This window comes from Phocoena phocoena, chromosome 8 (assembly GCF_963924675.1).
Source record: "Phocoena phocoena chromosome 8, mPhoPho1.1, whole genome shotgun sequence".
Lineage (NCBI taxonomy): Eukaryota > Metazoa > Chordata > Mammalia > Artiodactyla > Phocoenidae > Phocoena > Phocoena phocoena.
In genome coordinates this window covers 47272026-47289920 of record NC_089226.1, presented here as the reverse complement: position 1 = coordinate 47289920, position 17895 = coordinate 47272026, and the positions used below count along the sequence as shown (strand labels likewise).

Genomic DNA, 17895 nt, shown 5'->3' with positions numbered 1-17895 from the left:
AGTCCCTAGCAATTTAGCAGTCTAATCTGAGTAAAATCTCTTTTTTTCTCTCTTATTTAATAGCTCTGGGAGAAATAAAATCTACCCAGATTCAAAACTGCCACTAAGAAATGAGTAAAGGCTAACAGTCCCTTGAAGCTTTCTTCTAGTGGCTGGGGGAAGAGGGACCACTTCTTTGGCTACCCCAATTTCATCTATTTACATGTTAAAAGGACCATTATCTGTCCTTACACAGACTCTAAACTAGAACATTACAGTAATGTTAATAAAGCAATTTTTTCTTACCCCCAGAATCTACAATAACGTTGGTAGATTTATTTCCAAACACAGATTCAAAGTCAACATTAAGGCCAGCTGAAGGATGTGGCTGTGCAACTGGAGAAGGAGTGAATCCTAAGAAAAACCAAAATGGAAAAAGCTCAATTCTTTAATAACTCTACATCTACAGCTCTTTAATAATGATGACAATAGAATGGAAAAAGCAGTAAATTCCCACAACAAAAAACAAAGCCAACCCTTCAAGCAAAATGCTTCCTAGACTACCACATCTCTTGTGATTACATTTTCCAAAACAAAATCATCCCACTAAGAAAACTAACAAAAGAGCAAGTGAAGTTGAACTACTAGTTTGTTTCATTACAGAAATAGTATTTTTTGCTTATTTTTTTCCTTAAACTTGTAAGCTGACGTTAAAAAACCAAACACATCTAAAATTCTAGGATTTTGCATGAAGTCAAATTTAATTTAAGGGATCATTTGGGAATAAAATAAGTATTCTGTGGTGCTTTAAAAAAATATGAGTCTACTTAGTATCCCCCAAGAGTCTTTCTCCCTCTACCTACTCACCTTCCATATTTCTCTCTCCTTCCTTCCTTTCTCCCTTCCTTCCTTCGATGGTTAATCAAAAGCTATATGGTTTAAGTTAATTTGAGAAGTGACAGGATTCTGAAAGTTATAACCCACTAATCCTTATGAGCCCTCCCTTGTGTCCAGATGTGTTCTGAATATTAAAAAAAAACCAAAAAACAGACTATTTTCAACACCCAACCACCCTCTAGCTTCAACTTAACTACTTCCTAAAGTGGAGCTGACATGTATAATCAAATATACTAATTTACCTAACTGTTCTGAAACACCAGAAAATTTATTCTTTCCTGTCCATGTTACACTGATGGTGGTGGCAATAAGCCAACAGACACCCAGCTCACGTTGCTGAAACCAGACAATGCTGAGGTAAACGTTAAGATTTTCAGTTGTGTGAGGTTGTATTTTGTTGAGGTGAGGCTCTGAATTTCCAGAGGCTGACAAGAAGAATTAAAATCATCTAAAACCATTAGGGCTGTCACATGACTTGGGGAGCTTTCAATCACTGAGTATATATCCAAGTAGAGAACAGCCTAGCAAGGATCACAAAGAAGGAATTCTTTTGCTTTGTGGAAGGCTGTAATAAATGGCTCCGGAATTCTCTTCCATTTCTAAATTCTATAAAGTCAGAATGTTAAAAATAAAAAAAACTCTGGTATCAGAAGATTAACAACTATATCATTAAAGAGAAGTTAAACTTTTGAGCCCTGAACATAGACTCTCTCTCTCTTCCTGTCCCAACTTTCTGCTAAAGGACTTTCAGTCTATAAGAATCTCACTTTGAACTCTTAATGTATACCACCAGGATATAAAGAAGTACAATAATTCTGTACTAAAAGGACTGATCTTAAAGAAAAACAAAAAGTAGGACAAGATTTGGTGAGAAGTTCAAGAAGGTCCTCAAAGCCAGAGAAGCCAGAAAGCAATGACTTATTAACAATGACCCAAACAAGCTGGTATACATCAATGATACTACTTTAAAAGTAGCATTTTAGGGCTTCCCTGGTGGCGCAGTGGTTGAGAGTCCGCCTGCCGATGCAGGGGACACGGGTTCGTGCCCCGGTCTGGGAAGATCCCACATGCCGCGGAGCGGCTGGGCCTGTGAGCCATGGCCGCTGAGCCTGCGCGTCCGGAGCCTGTCCTCCGCAACGGGAGAGGCCACAACAGTGAGAGGCCCGCATAACGCATAAAAAAAAAAAAAAAAAAAAAAGTAGCATTTTACATCATAGTATGAATATTCTGTAGGGCACAAAATTTTTTAAATGTACAAGTTTGATCTTATTCCATAATTATTTAACTCTTTCTTAACTCAAAGACACTGGTCATACAATGAGAATACAAGCACTATCAAAACATAAAATAATTTAGTAGATAAATCTGACCATTCATCAAAAGGCTCCTAGAATTCTATAGATATACTGATTTAACAGCTCTTTGAAGTGTACGAACTGCTTAAGAAATATACCATGGGCTTGATGGTTCTTCTCCTAACTCCTTACAAAAAGAACAGATGTATCTACTCAAGAAAGACAAAAATCTATCATGCTTAATTATATGCCCATGCTGAACCACCACACATAGCATTCTTTAAATCATCCTGGAAATAATATCTGAGCTATGATATCATTAAACTTTAGAAAACACAGGGAACAATAATTTATAAAGTAGGACGGCATACCAATTTCTCTTTTCCCTTGCTATCTTGTCCGAAATTCTTTCTAGAATTTGATTGATATCAGAGATGAGCCTATCCTTTATAATAACACAAAAACAACTTCATTACTTTCTGTAAAGAGAGGAGCCATCTCCTGAGGTCCCTAGGGGCACCAATCTGTGAAATTGTATTACTGCCTAAAAGTATAAAAGATTTGAAAAGATATAAAGTAATCCAGAGCTAGTACCTCAAATTTTAAAAGCTTCTACATAGCAGAAGAATAAACTAAAAGGGAAATTCTTAATAAATTATAATAGCTGATTAGATTGTCAACCTTCAATTTTTAAAAGTTACTTAAAGCAAAGTTACAGAATTAATATCACCATTTCAAAAGAGCAGATTTAGGGACCACCCCCAAAAAAGATGAATAGGCTATCAAAGTTAAGGTTAATTTTATGAAATAATCACTACATTGAACTGCCTAACTTTCATTTCACAAAGCCCAATGAAAACTCTGTCACTGAACAGCTCCAGTTCACAGATTAACATTTAGAAACCACTGTACTACAGGGCAAATCTTGAGAGGACAATAGTAAGGTGACTGAAAGGTACAAGATGAAAACGCTTTTGGGACAGAAAGGCAATCCAAACACCTTTGAGAAAAATTGGCTGGGTTGTTTAATAGATTTTGGTGGTAGTTCTGTAATAAATAGGCCTCACTCTTTTTTGAGAAAATTACTGCTACTATTTATTAAACATTATGCAAGGGCTTTATAGATAGGTTATTATTTAAACCACACAATAACACTATGAGACAGTTATTATTATCCTCATTTTACAGATGAGGAAACTAAGAGATTAAACAACTTATCCAAGGTAAAATAATTAGTAAGTGGCAGAATCAAGACTTAAACCCCAATTTCTTTGATTCCAGAATCTATTAAGGGTTTTTGGTTTATCCTGAGTATTTCATCTTATATAAATTAGTAGGTAGGAAAATTAGTTTTTATTATTATAGCTATAATGATTATATCTATCAGGACTCTTCAAGTTTTATGAACTTCTTGAGCTTTGAAATAGCAAATACTGGGCTAAAAAATAAATAGCCCTTGGCAATTTAAAAATCTATCAGCAATACAAAAACAATGAGTTTTCAAGATTATATCTGATGATTAAATAATTTAGGTAAGAAGTATACTCCAAGTATGAAATGATCTGCATACACAAAATAATTGCTTTTTTTTTTTGGCCTTGCCCTGCGGCATGCGGGATTTTAGTTCCCCGATCAGGGACTGAACCCTTGCCCCTGCAGTGGGAGCGTGGAGTCTTAACCACTGGACCACCTGGGAAGTCCCCACAAGATAAGTTCCCAATACAAGTAGTTTTAATGATACTTCTGTGTCAGGCATTGTGCTAGATGTTATACAGGCATATATGTACACCTCATTAACAATCCTGCAAGACATTATTATCCCCATTTTCACAGTCTTAGAAAGGCTAAATACTTGCTTAAAGTCACACAGGTAAAGGAGTGTAACTGGAATTCACACCCAAGTTCACCGTATTCCAAACATTTTCTTTCTGTTAAATGCCCTCAACAATTCCATTTTTAAACACTTTTAACTATGTCTAATCCTTACTGCCAGTCAAGAACCTCAGTTCTTCAGTTGTGTCAAACCTACTTTTTAATGCCAACTTAACTAAGGTAACAACTCCTATACACAAAAAAATTCAGCTGGATTTTGAGGTCTTATTGCTACTGCACTGGCCTAGACAGAATATATTTGGAAAGATACAGATCAAATTGGTTACACCTCCCTGGAAACTACTTCCCATTTCTATGGCCTTTGCATAGCGCTGGAAAAGCATGCTTCTTTCCAGTATAATCTCCCTTCACCTGTGCCACAACTGTTCAAATCAAAATTATCTGCCATTCTATCACTAAGATCTATACACAGAGCTTTAAATTCCATGAGCTTGTAATATTAAAATATTATAAACTCTTCTGAAAATTTGAAAGTTTTGAGAATGAATAAAAGCAGGAAGATGACAGGCATCCATTCATAAAACAATCGTGTTTAATCAAGGAAAACAAAATTAAGCAAAAAACTACCTGTTCCTCAAAACCAAGTATTTTTTTTCTTACCAACTCATTTTAAGGAAAACAACAAAAAGAAACCCCTCTTGCATATAAATAAACTGATAAATTTTAGAGATTATCGTTACCTACCTCCAAATAAACCAGCTACAGTAGAAGGCTCATGGCACATAAGGGTAGTATTACGATAAGCTTGAGTACCACAAAAAGAATCTGACAAGGCATATAAGGGGGGAAAAGAAAGGACAGGAAAAAAAGAAAAAAGAGAAAGAGAAAAGTGAGAAAGTGAGGAGGAACAGTTAAGAGTGAAATGGAGTAATTAAAAACAAACAGAAACAAATAAAAACAAAACAAAAGAAAAAACAGGAGTCCAAGCCATTGGTGTTCTTCAAATTACAACTTACTAAAAAAAAGCACTTAAGCCTCCATTGTAAGTACTATATTTTAAAAAATATATATAAATAATATTCACAACAAGTTTTTAAAAATAACCAATACTGCATTTCTTTAGATAAAGAAATATGAACCAGTTGGCTTTTTAGTCAATACCAACATGTCTTCTAATGTCTTCTTTTGCAGATGAGGAAGCAGGCCTAGACAAGGTCACAAACATGGTATAGCTGAGACCACAACCCACTCCCCTTGACTTACAAATTTCAGTATTCTTATTGCTTTCATGAGGACAAGCTACAAAGTACACTGAGAATCATATCATCAAATCAAGGTCCTCCCCTGGAAGGGTTGGAAGGTATCTACATACCTAACTCTGATTGTTCTTGGTTGTTCTTAATCCTATAGAGCAGGGGTTGGCAAACTACATACAGCCTGGGGCCTATTTTTATATGCCTATGTGAGCTAAAAATGGTTTTTACCTTTTGAAAGGGCTGTTTAAAAAAAAAAAAAGAAAAAGAAAAGATGACGACTCAAAGATTTTATGCATCCTATAAAAGCCTAAAGCATTTACTATCTGGTTCCTTACACCAGAAGTTTCCTGACCACTGTTCTAGAGCACTATCCAACAGAGCTTTCTAATAACAGAAATGTTTTATAAATCCACACAATAAGCAGATATGTGCATATGGTACATTATGGTAGCCACTAGGCACATGTGCCACTGAAGAACGGAAATGTGGCTAGTACAAGTGAGGAAGTAAAATTTTAATTTTATTTAATATTTAATTTTAATTAACCTTTAAATGATGACATGTGGCTAGTGGCTAATTAGACTATACAGTGCCAGGAATGGCACACCTTGGGTGGTCCTCTCATGCTCTTACTACTCTGAGTAAGAAAGTATTGGAATTTTTATTACACAACTCTACTTCTCAGGAACTTTCAACTTGCATTGAAAGACTTATTAAAAAGCCTCTTCTAGGACAGGCATCAACAAACTACAGCTGTTTATCTTTGTAAATAAAGTTTTACTGGAACACAGCCAAGATCATGTGTTTATGTCTTGTCTACGGCTGCTTTCACGCTATAATGTCAAAGTTGAGCAGCTGCGAAAGAGATCGTGTGGCTCACAAGCCAAAAATATTTACAATCTGACCTTTTAAGAAAAAGTTTGCTGACCCCTATTCTAGACTAATGCCTAATGGTTTGACATCAGTGGTTTTTAATTTCCCCTTCTGCACTCATTTTCATTAAAAAAGAAAAGTATTTAACAAGTTTTTTTCTCTAATGACAAAACTTGGCAGATGTGATTTTTTTTTTAAAAGTATACTTCATACTTCCATTTGTATTATTCTCCCTCAGAAAGAGGAAGATAAGGGTTTAAATGAAAGTCTGCACTTCCATAAGGGAAAGAGCGCTGCAGAGCAAAGCTGCTGTCTCCTGATTTAGGCTTTGCTCCCACTAGCTGGGTTATCTTGATTAACTTTTCTAGGACTCAGGTGATGCATCCACAAAATGGTAATAATGTTCTCTTACTACTCTGAGAGTTGAGAGCTGGACCAAACATTCTCTGCAGGTTTTTGCAAACTCTAAATCACCAATTCTATGATTTTAATTTTCAAATGGACCGACTGACCTTGGAGTATATAGCCATCAACTTTACTAATCTGCTTTGCTTTCTGGTCTTCCTCTTGCCCCAAATCATAGGCCTTAAACTTAAAAAACATTAGGAATATGACATTTCTAGGATATTCCTATTATTACAGGCTTTTTTCCTTGAAAAGTCAAAATAATAATTAACTCTCTCACATGACTTTTATATATTTTTACTCTGTTTCTGTTTATATGTGAAATACCTACAACCTTCAGCACTTAAGGTTACTGTCCTCCATTCTGTCCCCCTTCAGGGGATACAGATGTGACATCCTGAAGTCCATGCACTGCTCTGACCTAAAAGATCTAAATATATAGTCCCAAAGCAAAGACGTATCTGTTTCATATCCCCAAATTAAGGCAACTGACTTAAAAAGATACAAACAGCCATATTTACAATATACAGACTATTCATATTCGGTAAATATGAAGAAAAGATAAACCTAAAAAACCACCACCCCAACAGAACACTCCAAAGATAACTCTAGTTACCCCTTATTACCAAGCAAAAAGGCACTCCATTTGACAAATTTCTAGAGCAACAAAATGTATAATTTAGTTTCAATTACTTTTTATATAATTTTTAAATGTACTACAATAAAGGAATTATTGCAACCAAATATTACACTTTAGAACTATTAGACTAGTTGTATAACTGGAGCACCTGCCTTGAAACTTTCTCAGATCTCCAACTACTGCTTTCTAGTCACCTTCCATCCTCCCCTTTCTCAGATATATCTAACAGAATATGGCCACATGATCTACCTAGGGTACACAGATGACTTTCTGAATGCTGCTTTAATCAAAGATTTAAATTTGTGTCACCTTACGTTGTTTCTTTGAATTGAATAAAAGCAGTTTTCATCATCTTTTAAGGGGGTTTAGCATCTTTTTAGTAGGATTCAAAAACATTTATTTCAGTTTAGTATGTACTTAAAAACTTATTCTTCCTTGTACAACTTCGGTATGAAATTTTGCCTTTTTACAGATTTTTAGACCACAATTAAGCCTAGTCAGTCAAGTTGCTTTTCATTTTCTACTTTTCACCCCAGGCTAACAATGAAATGAGACCCTTAAGATTGGACAGAGGGTATAGTGGGTTTTAGACAATATAAAGTTGTACCATTATTTGAAATTAAAAACGGGAAAAAAAGGAAGATTCAGAAAGCTACTAAGAGTGATAATCACCCTCTTTCTCAAGCAGAGAGGGAAAAATATAAGCACACATAAATACGTAACTAAGTTTAAGAGATGTTACTCCTTCAATCAACTCTCCTAATAACCACCTCTCTGAACTAATAAACAGGATGTAGCATGTGATGCTACAGTATGATAGAGAACAAAACAAAGTCCAATTTCAAAGGAAATTTTCTTTCCTAAAAACTTGCATTAAGTAAAATTAGGGATACTGGTGTAAAAAATCTCACTACACTATTGCTATTTAGTTTACTTAAAAATTTATTAGTAAAATACAAAGTAATTATTGCAGTGTTTTAAAAATAATGGATACGTTAAAAAAAAAACTTAGGCAGTATAAACATTAATTGGAAAGAAAGGTTAAATGGTACTTTACCAACAAACATTTCATGAGTAGGTGTCCTAGTAGTAAAAGTGGATACATCTGAAGAAATGGGAGGGTGAACATCACCACTACTTTTTGTGAGGAAAGGATTTAAGCTTGGAATGGCATCATCAACAGCATCTACAGTAGCAGAGAAAGGATCTGTGCAGTCCAAGTGCATTATAGCAAAATGAAGAAAGGAAGTAAATTAATTAGTATTGTAATCAGTCAAAAGATGCAAAGTGAAAAGTAGTAGCTATATTATTATTAATCTAAATGCAAATGATCAAATCTAATCACCAAGATAGAAGAAATGCATTTAACATATTTTAAAATGAACCCTCAGAAAAAAATACTTATGTGTCCATAACAACAGTAGCATACGAAGGCTAGATCTGCTTTACATCAGAAAGCCAACAGTCATGTAGTTAAAAAAGAAGATAAGTAAGAACAAAAATGTTTCTATAAAAGAGCCATCTACCCTGAACCGTGTTCCCCACCCAAGATGGGAGTGTATCAGTTCTGGTGGCATAGCTATGTTTACTCACATAATTGATATAAATAATTCAAATGTGGAATAAGCAGTATTTCAAAAGCCAAAGGGAATTAGGGGTTTCTAACATGTGAATATAAACTCTTGTATGGGTTCAGATGTAGGAAACAAAATAATAAAGATGAAGAAAAGGTCTAATGATGGGAAAGGAATTTTAGAAAAATTAAGAACAGAGACAAAAGACTGGCCATCCCAGTAGACTGGGATTAGCTTTGAAGGCCTAGCTATGAGTTTTAAAGCCTAAATGATTTGGAAGGAATAACAAAAGTATTGTTCCCTACTAGAATGGTACCAAATATGTACTTTATTATCAAATTTAGAATCACATATTTACTATACCTATACCTCATTCAAGATAACTGTCACTGTAATGACTGAAAGCCATTCATCATACCTTAACTAATGGGGAGAAGAAAAAATAAAGAGCAGCGAAAATATAGTGTCATAATTTTCTCTCTTATAACACAATTAAAAACAAAAAGATACTCCTGTACTTCCAACCAGCACCTGTTCTTGCCTCTTCTAGTCTAGTTTGTGGTCCTTACTTAAGAATACAGTATTAAGCACTGTATTTTACTCTAAGACTGTATGATAAAACAATAAGGAAGCAATGGCCTAAGGATCAGCTTCTGCAAAACAATATAGGCACACTTTATCCTTAAAGTCAATAAATTCAAAGCTAGTGTTCCACAAATCCTGCAACTGCAACTTTAAAAAGAAAAATATCAAGATAATATTGAGGTCATTGTATGAAGTCCTACAAACATATCAAAACTCACTGATGTACTATTCTAACTCAAATGATCATGTTAAACATCTTTCCCAACCCTCCACTTCTCAATAAATGGAACAATGGGGGAAGAGAGAAAAAAATAATTCAGAAATAAAAAGCAGAAAATAGTCAAAAACAAGATTCATTTTTTTATACTAAAATAAAAATGTAATGATGACCACTCTAACTCCTTCTTGTATAAGAAAGGATTTGCGTTAAGTTTAGAGTTGGCCAGTTTGGTTGAAAGTACTACTTTTAAATATTTGATAGAGGCATGGAGTTTTTAAAGTACATCATACTTTGTTGGACAAGTAACACAAAACTTCTCTCTGGTTTTCCATGCAAAAGAAGTCATGAGAGAAGTCATTCAAAAAGAGTATACATATTTCTACAACAGATCTATTAGGTTCATGAGAAAAGACATGTTTGGAAAAACTTACTAGTTATCTGCTATTCTACTGACTGACACTTTTACCTAAGCACTTAATATCAATCATTTCCTATTATATGAAACATCCTAAAGAAGAATATGCAGAAATGCGTAAATGAATCTGTATATTTAGATCAGTCAGACAATAAGAAAAACCAGCTCTTAATCTACCTTGACAAAACACTACTACTATGGGTAGCAGATTAACATCATTTAGATTAGATGATGATTTTTAAATCTAAATGTTAGTCTACTATACCATAAATGATTAATTCAAATTCATTAAAGATAAAAAAAATAGTAATAATGTTCCAGCTCTTCCAACTTAAACTGTACTTATCAGACTGGCAACTCTAAAATTCCTTATACTTTTAATAAATACTTTTTTCCATTATTTTTATCATTATTCACTTGAAAGTTTAATTTTATGTTACATTAGAGTCATAGAAAAATAATGCAAAAAATTGAAACAAAAATAGTACCAGTCATATTACAGTCTTGAGGTAAATATTTGATATCTACATTTATTCACAGAAAATTGAGTGTTTTATAGTGTCGTGTGTCTCATGCCAGCTGAGACTAAAACAAATTCAACTTCAGAAAGGGTCATTCTTTTTTACCTGAATTAAATTTTGAAATCTTGCTTAAAATATACAACAGTATACTTAACCTGGTAATACTGTATATTTTTAGATTTGCTGTAACTCAAAGTTTTCAAGGTGATGAAAACTGATATCTCAAGATATTAGTATTCAACACCAAGTGCTTGTTTAGATGCCAGACCATTTCTTGAAAAAACAAAGGCTCACTAATAATGCAATGAGAGAAACAGGAGAGCTTGTGTTCTCTCTCTTCAATGTTCATTTTTAGGTGGAACCGTAAAATGCCTCTCACATTAAACATATGAACTTTACCTCCTCTTAACTCTAATCACTAACCTAGCTGTGATTGGGAATACACATCGTTTCTGTGGTGCATATAAGAACTAAATTAAATACCAAATCTGTTGTTAACATCCATTTTTAGCAAATGAGAGCAAGGAAAGCATAGAATAAGATTTTAGAATTATCAAAAAAAAAAAGCATACCTTTGTTTTGTCACATACTATAAAAGCATGATGTAAAATGCTACATATTTCAAATGTTCAGGTAAATGGTTAACGTCAAAAAAATGCCTTTTAGAATTTACTGTTATGATCAAAGCTTTTTATATATAAAATTTATTTATCTTAGTAACTTTAATTTTAAAAATAAAGTAAAAAGTCTTAATCTGAATGTCATGGGTATGAATAATACAATGACTAAATTAGTAAGTATTCAAAGTTCTTGGCTTAAAATACTCTTCCACTATCCAATTATGCAGAAGTCAAAACTCTGAAATTATCACCAACTCAGAAGCCAAATATCTTTATATGAAATAGAAGACAAGATTTCATTCTTCTTAAATTGAGGGGTTTATATAAGATCACTGTCCTTTCCTCGTATATAATTGTAAGCTTTTGGAAAAATAGTAGTCAGTTGCTACTGCCTCTGCTCTCAACTATACTTGATAATACTTTTTTTTTTTAAACAGTTTAACAGTGTCACTTGGACACAGCAAGCCTAATGTTAAAATATGGGGGAAATTTTGATGAAAATAGTACATAAACCAAAATAACCTAAACTAGAAAAGGAAATCATGATTAAATGTACTCCCACACTGTATTCACACACAAATTGCCATGGAATATTTCTTCTAACAGAATATAAAACAATTTTTACAGGCTGAAATTACTTAAAATTATTCTCCCACAGTAACAGTCTATCTGCCTTCATATATGAGCTCAATAATTCCAAGCAGAAACTTTGTCATTGTTAGAATTAATTGTACATGGTATCCAGACAAAATAATTTCACAGTTCAGTTTCACTGAAATGTTATATTGGTCCTCATTAAGCCTTCTGTAAAATTTTTCATCTATCTAAAAATACAACTTTTCAGCCTTAATTTTAGAAAAACTGGTTTGTTTTTTTAAAAGGTGAGCAAGCTAAAACTGCTTTAAACAGTCATGTTAATCCTACTAATGTTTCCTAAAGCAATTCACAATAAGCAGGAAATAAGCATGTAAATTTTGGCAGATTAAAAATCCTAAAATTGTAATGACTTAGGATATTAAGAAACTGCTTTCTTAACCTTAATTTGCTGTCTACAGATCATTCAGATAAATAATTCTAAAATATTTACTGACTTTAAAACTAGCTTATCATTTTTAGAAATTACTCCCAGATCTTAAGATTTAGCTAAATTAAACTAGCTTTCAAAATCAATTAGTTATAAAAATCAAGTTATGGCTCACAAAATTAGTCTAAAAAATCTAGTATTTTAGTGTTTCACTATTCCTGTTCCCTGCCCTGTATTGAACCACAAATAACCTGACCCCCAAAAAAGAAAATGTCTAATCATTCAACAAATATTTACAAAGTACATGTTATATATCAATAAGTGTTCTAGGCATCAGGGATATATCACTCAACAAAATATTTTAGAGCTCTTCCCTTCACATAGTTTACATTCTATTATATAAAATATAGTCTTAAGAAATAACTATTAAAAAACCCCCAAAAAGTTATTAACTCAAACCATTGAAATAAAGATGAAAAAGTCGAATACACCAGAAAAACTCACTAGAACAATGAATCCTGCTATGAGAAGTAAGCTAGTCAATTCCGATTTTACATGTGAGCCAACATAAATGTTAAGGTAGCTTGCCATTCTCTAACGGTTCTCTAGACAGTGTCCTTTCTCAGAGTATCTTTCCCTCCCAAATAATTTTTCAGTGTTTATAAAATAATATTGATACTTACATATAAAAACAAACAGAAGTACCAAAACCAAACAAAGGAAATGATTTGAAAACATACTAAATATCTAAGGAAAACTGCTTAAAAACTGACATGGACTAGGCTCATTCCTTCAAAGATGCCAGGTCATGATCATAATATGGTCACCTTAAGATCAAAGAACTACTCAAGGTCAGCAAACTTTCCTGTTGGTACTAGGGGAAAAATTCTTTGAATACCAAAATCCTACAGGTCTGAATTAAATCAACATTTTAAATACAAGTAGCATAAAGTTTGTCATGACATTCCTGCAGAGAAGATAGTGCACTGCCTGATAACACCATCCGAATTTTATTAGAACTTTTATTAGATGAGTTTTCCCCTCTGCAAGTAAATTTTTTTTATATACCAAAGGTAAGAAAAGCATTACACATTTCTGGGTAACAGAACAGAAATTCAACATTGAAAGAATGATTTCACAACTAAACATACATTTGGTCCTTTTTCATCTTCAATAAACTTCATTTCATAATTTAATTGAACATACATTCCAAAATTGCATTTATAAATGAATGGAAATGTCTTCAAGGGGCAAAACAACTTCACTGTCATATTAATATTTTTCAAGTACTCATGTATCAAGTGTAAGGCAAGTAAATCCCACAGAATGGGGAAGGGAGATGCCTATACAACATACAAAGTAAGTTCATTAATGCTTACCTCCCCATGTACTTGCTACCTGAGAAGCAGCTGACATAGGAAGTACAGATGGGTGAAAAGTTGGCTGTTGCAAATCAAGCAGATCATTTGGTAGCTTTGATGTGCTAGGAAGATATTTTGAAAAGATGCTTTATTTATTAGATAAACTTTGCTACATTAGCCACTCCCCTCATCCACCCCAGTAAATAAAAACATTAAAAAGAAAAGTGAAAAAAAAGTCCCAATAATATAAATCTCCAAAGGAAAAACAGGTGCAACAAGATAACAGCTGCATACCCCTCATGTAACAGCATATTTCTAAGGAGGCCTGGAAAATTATTCAAGTACCATATCTTAAGTTTACATAAGATTCAAATAATAATAGCCCTTCTGGAAAGAATCAATGACTTCCCCAGGAAAAAACTAATTTCTTTATTGAAAAGAACCTAGAACCTAAACAACATAATTTTAAAATATGAAACGTCATGGCAATTAATTTTTTTAAAAGAAATTTGTTTTCTTACTCTTAATCTTCAAAAAAACTTCAATGACATTTGCAACACTAATACCCCTACAAAGTAAAATACCTGTTAACCTTACCTTTATTGCTTCAAATATCAAACAACACATCAACAATACATGGAAAAACTTATACATGCATATATGATATAAATTTATAACGAAGCCACCCCATTACATAACTCTAGGGGAGTACTACTTACGTAATATATTTCGTGTTACGTGATTAAGGAACAACACAAAAAAAGATCCCAGTTTCCATGAATTGAGGCATTATGTATATCTCAGCATAGATTATTTTTAACTTACACTTATTCAAAAACAAAAGTTTTGAAGACATATCTTTCAGATGTAAAACGTAGTTTTATAAGTAGATGAATCAAAACACAAATGCATTTAGTGCTTTGGGGAAAGATACAGAATATGCAATAAGCATTCTGTAATAGGCTGTAGGTTTGTCCTCAATTACTGTTAAAAAGGTGAAAATGTTGAGGGTATTAAGTGAAATAAAAAGATTAGTTCTTTATCTAATAATTTGTTTCATCCTCAAACCATCAACATTCTTTTCCATTTACCCCCATCCCCCTACCCTACTAAGAAAGACTTCTTTTTAAGGTCCCTAAGTGAAAAGCTTGACACTTAATGGTTCAGTGTTATTGGGGACTAAGGAAGGTATTATACAAAAATCAAAACAAACAAAAAGATAAAGCTGAAAGAGAAACACGTAGCTAAATTCAACATCTACTAAAACTTCAGAGAGCAGGTAGTAGCTGAGTTAGTAAAAGTTACACTGAGCTGTGACGGGAGTCGGTAGGTGGAAGGGAAGACCGTTTAAGGATGAGTTAATAAAATAAACAGCAACAACAACAAAATCAAAGAAACACAAGCAAACAAAACACCCCATCACTCTCTATGTAGCATTTACCATGCACTAAGCACTGTGTTAAACCCTATACTAGTGACCCTGGCAGAAATGAAAATTCTTGGGCCTTACCCTGCAGGTGGGGCTCAGAAACCTGTGGTTTAATAAACCCTCCAGGTGATTCTAATGTTTGGTAAAGACCAAGAACCACTGACTTATACCATACATTATCTTGCCTGGAAACTGAGGTTTAAAAAAAAAAAAAAAGATTAAGAAATAAATAAACCAGGATTCAAACCAGAATCTGAATTTCAAATTTCTCTAAACCACTTTGAGGTAAAACATAGGAGGAATTTAGAAAAATCCAGTTATTCCAATTTGCCTGGAAATATAATATTCCTATTGTTAAGCAGCTTGAAGTTGGGCTGGTAGGCTTCAATACCACAGAAATCTGGCGACTAAACTCTTACTGTGTTCCAGATTACTGAGTTTGAGTTTAACACCAGGGACTAGAAATGAAAAACATTTAACATCCAGTGAAAGGATATCCTGAAATACATATCATACATACATATCCAAGAGTTATATACAGGGTCTTGAACCATTAGACACTTCACAAATGTGTTTAACTATAGTTAATTTTTTTACAATGAAACGTTTGCCCAGAGATAACCCACCACCGTTCCAACTGGTATACCACCACCTTTCCAATTGGTATAAGTCTATCATTTAGCCATATCCCATTTCTTAAATATTTGAAATATAAAGTCTTTCACTTTATATTTAGCTATTATACCACTACCACCATTTATCACTACCTCCTTTGTGTGAATTTATGATTACAAAATCATGTATCAAACTAAACCTGAAAAACTGCAAAATTTCTGTTAGAAGTCTTTAAGCCTAAGTATTCAAAGGTAATCATTAACCACTCCACCTACCTGTTAGAAGAACTAGGGGTAGAAAATATGTCAATGGCTGGTGCAGTCACTATACCTCCTGCTGAGGTGGACACAGGAGAGGCTGCAGTTGTTAAAGAGGTATGAGGTTTCTTTGCAAGTTCTTTTAGGCGCTGTTCCTGTTGAGAAAGGAAACTACCATAAGGAATCCAGAAACCAGATTTGTTTGTATGGCCTCTGGGAAAAAAAAGCATTTTCTAATTTTGTTTTGATAGCAGAAAGGTATTCTCTGTTTTGCCAGTCATTCAATGTCAGGATGAAAAGTTAGACTACTGAATGTCACCCCATTTGTACAAATATTTATTAAATACTGTTAGTCTGTACAGAAGTCCCAGTTACTTTATGAACTCCTATACTTGTTTTTCCAAATAAAGAGAATGCACACACCTACCTTTAAAGCTTTTAAACGAGCCTGTTCTTCCTCTAATGCTGCCTGCTTTTCCCTTTCATCCACTTTGGTAAGAGACAGGCCAGTGCTTGCCAGGGAAGAGACTGCATTGGAAAGTGTTGTTGCCCTTGGATAATCAGACAAAGGTAATTTGGTTTTTTGCCAAACATTTATTTCACTGGTTATGAAATGGTCTAGCAAACTAGCCATGGATAGGCACCATAATTATGAACTAAACTTATGGAGTCAAAACCCATACTTCAGATGAAATATTCTACCCACTGACCTAGAGGATTATTAGAAATTAGTTGATCTACACATACATTCATTTATTTTTTTAAAGTAAGTGTTAGACTTTGGAAAGGGTTCACAGTAACGGTGAGGGACATTGCCTCTTCCAAGCCCCAAGGTAGGGAACCAATGCAATTAGAGAAGAGCTCACATACTTCTAGGAAAACCCTGATGTGTAAAAAGTACTGAATTTCTCATAGAAAATGATCTTCTGCTAATTTACAGCCTGGGTTTGGCAGTACTACTACAGAATACTAAAACATAAGCACCAGCAATAAATAATGTATGTCTAGGTATGTTTCCCTTATAATAACACCCAAAGATGTCATTCCCAGAGGACCCACAGGTTCTCTCAAAGGAAGATCAGTTTCATTCCAGTCACTGGTCCATCTGGCTCCCCCTTTCTCTCTGCTACCCTTTTGCCAAGCTAGAATTTTCTTTTCAAACATATTATATATGCACAATACATCATCCCTTACTGGTGGATTCACAGCAAACCACCTCATTTCTCTTATATCAAAACCTTATCCAGATCATAAACCCCAACATTTAATTCCCCAATGTTATTAATCCTAGGCAAAATAAACATGTGTGGTAAAGAATTCTAACAGGAAACTACTCCTCAGTGACTGCTACTAATTTTCCTTTTCTCACACACCAAACACCATTAATTTCTACTCTAAGCACACAAGTGGAAAAACTAAGTTTTATGTAAAATCAATTTTATAAATGAGCCAATATAAAGATATAACTCAGAAGACAAAGGAAGAGTAATACTGCTGTGAAGAAATACAAGAAACCCAGAAAATTTTATGTTAAAAAACATATGAGGTAAATCGGTGTACTTGAGCTACCTGGCTATATTTTTCATTACTTTCTCAAATAATCGGGCCTTATAACTTGGCTTATACTTCTAAAAACCTACTAGAAAATTCAAAGAACAAATCTGCAATTAAAAAGCATTAAAATCCAGTAATGACATTTTCCTTTACAAATTACTTAAATTTTGTTGCTAAAAAAAAAAGTTCTGAAACAACAATCGAAAAGAAGAAGAGCTCCCATCATACTTCATACAAATTTCTTTTTCATACTGCTAAAAGGAAATCTTCATAAGAAAACATGAGAACTACTCAAGTTACTAACCAACACAAAAATCACGTTACAAGGTCAATAAGCGATGATGTATATTACTTTCAATTTGCTGGTCTTGGTCTTGGAAATCAGCTAAAAGTCTAACAGAATGATTAAAATATGTCCACAGTCAACCCCATAAACTGGCATTAGAGAAAGATGATGAAATCTTATGTCAGACATCCTAGGTTTGAGTCTCAGAATTACTACTGCATACTTCACAGGGCTATTGTGAGGGTTAGTCAAATCT

At 33.7% G+C, this 17895-nt stretch overlaps 1 protein-coding gene across 2 annotated transcripts in view; it reads right to left on the bottom strand.

Annotated features, from left to right (window-relative positions):
* The window catches only part of PICALM (phosphatidylinositol binding clathrin assembly protein), a 106159-nt gene that overhangs the window by 23249 nt on the left and 65015 nt on the right, over positions 1-17895 (bottom strand). Inside the window, exons 10-14 of one of the 2 annotated variants that reach the window (XM_065882338.1) lie at positions 16227-16350; positions 15818-15954; positions 13517-13620; positions 8236-8385; positions 286-393 (exon numbers count right to left, since the gene is read on the bottom strand). In XM_065882338.1, the coding sequence (XP_065738410.1) occupies positions 286-393; positions 8236-8385; positions 13517-13620; positions 15818-15954; positions 16227-16350 (623 nt within the window). The remainder of the gene's footprint in view (positions 1-285; positions 394-8235; positions 8386-13516; positions 13621-15817; positions 15955-16226; positions 16351-17895) is intronic. The other variant, XM_065882339.1, reaches the window with a different exon arrangement.